This window comes from Nannospalax galili, unplaced genomic scaffold, assembly GCF_000622305.1.
Source record: "Nannospalax galili isolate Female #2095 unplaced genomic scaffold, S.galili_v1.0 scaffold543, whole genome shotgun sequence".
In the NCBI taxonomy this organism is placed as follows: domain Eukaryota; kingdom Metazoa; phylum Chordata; class Mammalia; order Rodentia; family Spalacidae; genus Nannospalax; species Nannospalax galili.
Window position 1 is genome coordinate 369,286 of NW_008352270.1, and position 3,646 is coordinate 372,931.

The 3,646-nt window shown below is 39.3% G+C and overlaps 1 protein-coding gene across 1 annotated transcript in view; it reads left to right on the top strand.

Moving 5' to 3' along the window:
* The window catches only part of Tfb2m (transcription factor B2, mitochondrial), a 22,832-nt gene that overhangs the window by 13,608 nt on the left and 5,578 nt on the right, over nucleotides 1-3,646 (top strand). Inside the window, exon 5 of the mRNA XM_008849149.3 lies at nucleotides 2,536-2,625. Within this exon, the coding sequence (XP_008847371.1) occupies nucleotides 2,536-2,625 (90 nt within the window). The remainder of the gene's footprint in view (nucleotides 1-2,535; nucleotides 2,626-3,646) is intronic.

A 3,646-nucleotide genomic window follows, 5' to 3' on the forward strand; every position in this document is an offset into this window, starting at 1 on the left:
GGATCTCTGTGAGTTCAAGGCCAGCCTGGTCTACATAGTGAGTTCCAGGACAGCTGGGGCTACAGGGAGATCCTGCTTCAAAAAGACAAGAAAAAAAAAAAATTTTTTTTTAAACTGAAATAAGATACACAATTGTTTTACTTACTCTTCAGTGTGCATTGAGCACATTTATATTGTACAGCCAGTACTGACTGTCTGGCTCCAGAGCTTTTCATCATTCCATTGAACGCTAACTCCCCATTCTTCCATTTCCTCTGGATCTTTCTGTTCTATTTTCTGTGACTTGACTTGGAATCATATGACATTTGTCCTGTTGTGTCTGGCTTACTTCATTTAGCATATTTTGTCTGTTGTGTCGTATTAGAATTTCATTTTTAAAAGACTAAGTAGTATTCTGTATTTATTCACTAAAATTTATGTGTCGATCCACCAAGGGACACTTAGCTGTGTTTGTTGATTTATATATTTATTTAGAGATGGGGAGTCTCTCACCAGGACATGTAACTTGCCAATTTGGCTAGACTGATTGGCCAGTAAGTCCTAGGGAGCCTTCTCTCCACCTCCCCTGTGAAGAGCTACAGGTATATGTTGTTGGATTTGACTTTTACATGGATACTGAGACTCAAACTCAGGTCCTTGGGCTTGTTTGCTTAGCAAGCACTTTTCCCAACTGGTCTTTGTTTGTTTTTGTTTTGTTTTGTTTTCTGTTTTGTTTATATGTACAGAACTAGGGTTGCTAGATTCAACGTAATTCTGTGTTTAACTTTTCTCAGGAAATGCCATCCTGTTTTCCATGCTGTGTGGACTATTTTTCCTTCCCATCAGCCCTGTACAAGTATTCACATTTTTTCTACATCCATGTATGGTGGCCTGGAACTCACTATGTAGACCAGGCTGGCTCCATTTTGATTTTTAGTCTGATCTGTTGGAGGCTCAGTACAGGAACAGTGGCCTCCCGACATTTTTCGCTCTGTAGTGGGAAGGCCTGAATGTTGCTATTAGAATACTCTTTCTAATTGGATCACAGTGCTTTGTGTTAATGATCTGTTGCTCTAATTAGAAGTGCTTATTTATACATAAAAGGGCTCTGGGTAGGAATAATGGATCAAGAAATTCAGGAGTAGCCGGGTGTGGTGGCACACGCCTTTAGTCCTAGCACTCGAAGGCAGAGGCAGGCAGCTCTCTGAGTTCCAGGCCAGTTGGGGCTACAGGGCGACCCTGTCTCAAAAAGACCAAAAAACCCCCTAAGAAACAAAAAAGAAATTCAGGAGTGTATCCTCACCTAGATGGTAACTATTAAACAAGAGCAGAGTGCTCAGACCCTGAGACCATACATACTGTATATGAACAACAGAGAGTAGAGATGCTTCATCAGATTGTATCTTGCTGATTTTCTCAGAGTGGGCCAAGCCTGTGATCCCAGCATTTGGGAGGCACTTGAGAGGTGGAAGGAGGAGGATCAGGAGTTCAAGGTCATCTTCCACTTTATAGTTTGAGACCAACCAGCCTGGGCTATACGAGACCCAAGATTTTGTCTTGCTTACAGAGAAAATGTTCCCACTTCTTGTGCTTCATTTTCCACTGGCTTTTAAACATAAGATTTCCTCTCTCAGGACTACCTTTCCATTTGCTGACAGTGGTTCCCTAATATTTATTTCTGACATACCTGTTTTTCTCCACAGTATATAACACAAGTTAATTAATTATTCATGTCATTAGCTACTGTTTTCAGCTCTGCCATGTTGTCAGACGCAGAGGATAGGGATTGTTTCTGTCTTATTGTGTCCATAGCTAAATGATTTTTGGTGTGGGTTTGTAACAATTTTGCTTTATATCCTGGGCTGGCATCAAACTTACTTTGTAGCCCAGGCCAGACTTGAACTCTCAGCAATCCCAATTTCTCAAGTGCCAAGATTACAGGATCTGCCAGGACATCACATATTTTTGTTTTAGTTTTTCTTCAATAAGATTTTTCCTTAACAAGTCACATTATATAGCCTGATATTTTTTAAGATTTTCTTTTTTATTTATGTCTATGTGTTATGCCATGTGTGTTGGTGCCCATGGAGGCCAGAGAGGGCATTGGATCCCTTGGAGCTAAGGTTACAGGTGTTGTGAGGTGCCTATGTGAGTTATGGGATCCAGCTTGGGTCCTCTGGAAGAGCAGCAAGTGCTCCCAGCTGTTGAGCGATCTCTAACCCATGTACAGTGAATTTTATATGTTGCTGCTATATGTTTTCAAAATGAAGAAATATTTGAAAAATTTATGTATAATGTTTTATACTTCCATTATTTATTTACTTATTTATTTAGGCAGGATCACACTATATAACTCTGACTGGCCTAGCACTTGCTATATAGACCAAGCTGGCCTGCCTCTGCTGCCTGAGTGCTGGGACTAAAAGCAAAATGTGCACTGCCAACCCGTAATCCTCATCTTTTAATTTAAATTTCTCAGTACTGTTAAGATATTAATGTTAAGTCATATTTGATATGGACTATGATGGTACATAATTTTTATTTTGCTTTCACTAGAAACTAACAGCAACTCCTCAAAGACCAGATTTGTATCATGTATTAAGTGTTCTTTGGCAAGTGGCTTGTGAAATTAAAATTCTGCGCATGGTGAGTAAAGTGTTAGATGCCAAGGGAATTGTATTATATTTCAAAGAGGCTAGTAAATGGAAATTATGTTCTGAAGATTAACTTATGAGATTGATTTCTTTTTTTTTTTCCCAACTCTTGAAGGCAGATTAACTTTGACACTTTTTTGGCAGTTTTATCTTCATTTGTCATAAAAGTAATTTGACTGGCCCATGATGAAACTAGGAAACTTGGTTTGTTTGAGACCTGGTCTGCTGTGTAGCCCAGGCTGATCTCAAACTGGCAATCCCCTGCCTCAGCTTCCCAACTACTTGGATTACAAACAGGCATATACCACCATGCCTGGCTAGGAGACTTGTTTTTTAAAACAAAAGAAGAAAAATTTAAAGTTGATACTGTAGTTCTGTAGCTCATGTGCAACACACTTTTAGTCTCCCTAGTTTCCCTTGCTTTTCTGTTTTTAAATATAATGAATATTATATTGCTGTGTTTGGTTTTTGAGACAGTTTCATTATGAAAGCCAGGCTTCCCTCAGACTTTCCATCTTCCTGCCTCAACTCTTGAGTACTTAGATAACAGACCTGCCTGCCATCCAGCTTGCCCACATTCCTTAGTGTCATTCAATAGTTAGTTGTTATTAGTACTTACTGAGTTACATCAGACATGAATTTAAGTGATTTATTCTTTAATTTGTATAGGGTTGTTTTTCTGTGTGGGATTTGAACCCAGGGCTTTGTATATGCTAGATAAATGTTCTGACACAAAGCTAGAGCCCTAGCCCCTAAGTATGGTGGGTTTTTTTCGGGGGGGTTGTAGACAGGGTTTTATGTATCTCGCACTACCTCTACTTCCCAAGTACTTGGATTTCAGGTGTGCACTACCACAACCAGATTATTTGGTACTAGGCATCAAACCCAGAGCTTCATGCATGCTAAGCAAGCTTTCTAAGGCAAGGATAATTTGGGGGATAATTTGAGGTACTTTGAGCAAGAATTAATGTTTGTTTTCTTCCTTTTAGAAGCCTTGGTCAAAATTTTATATA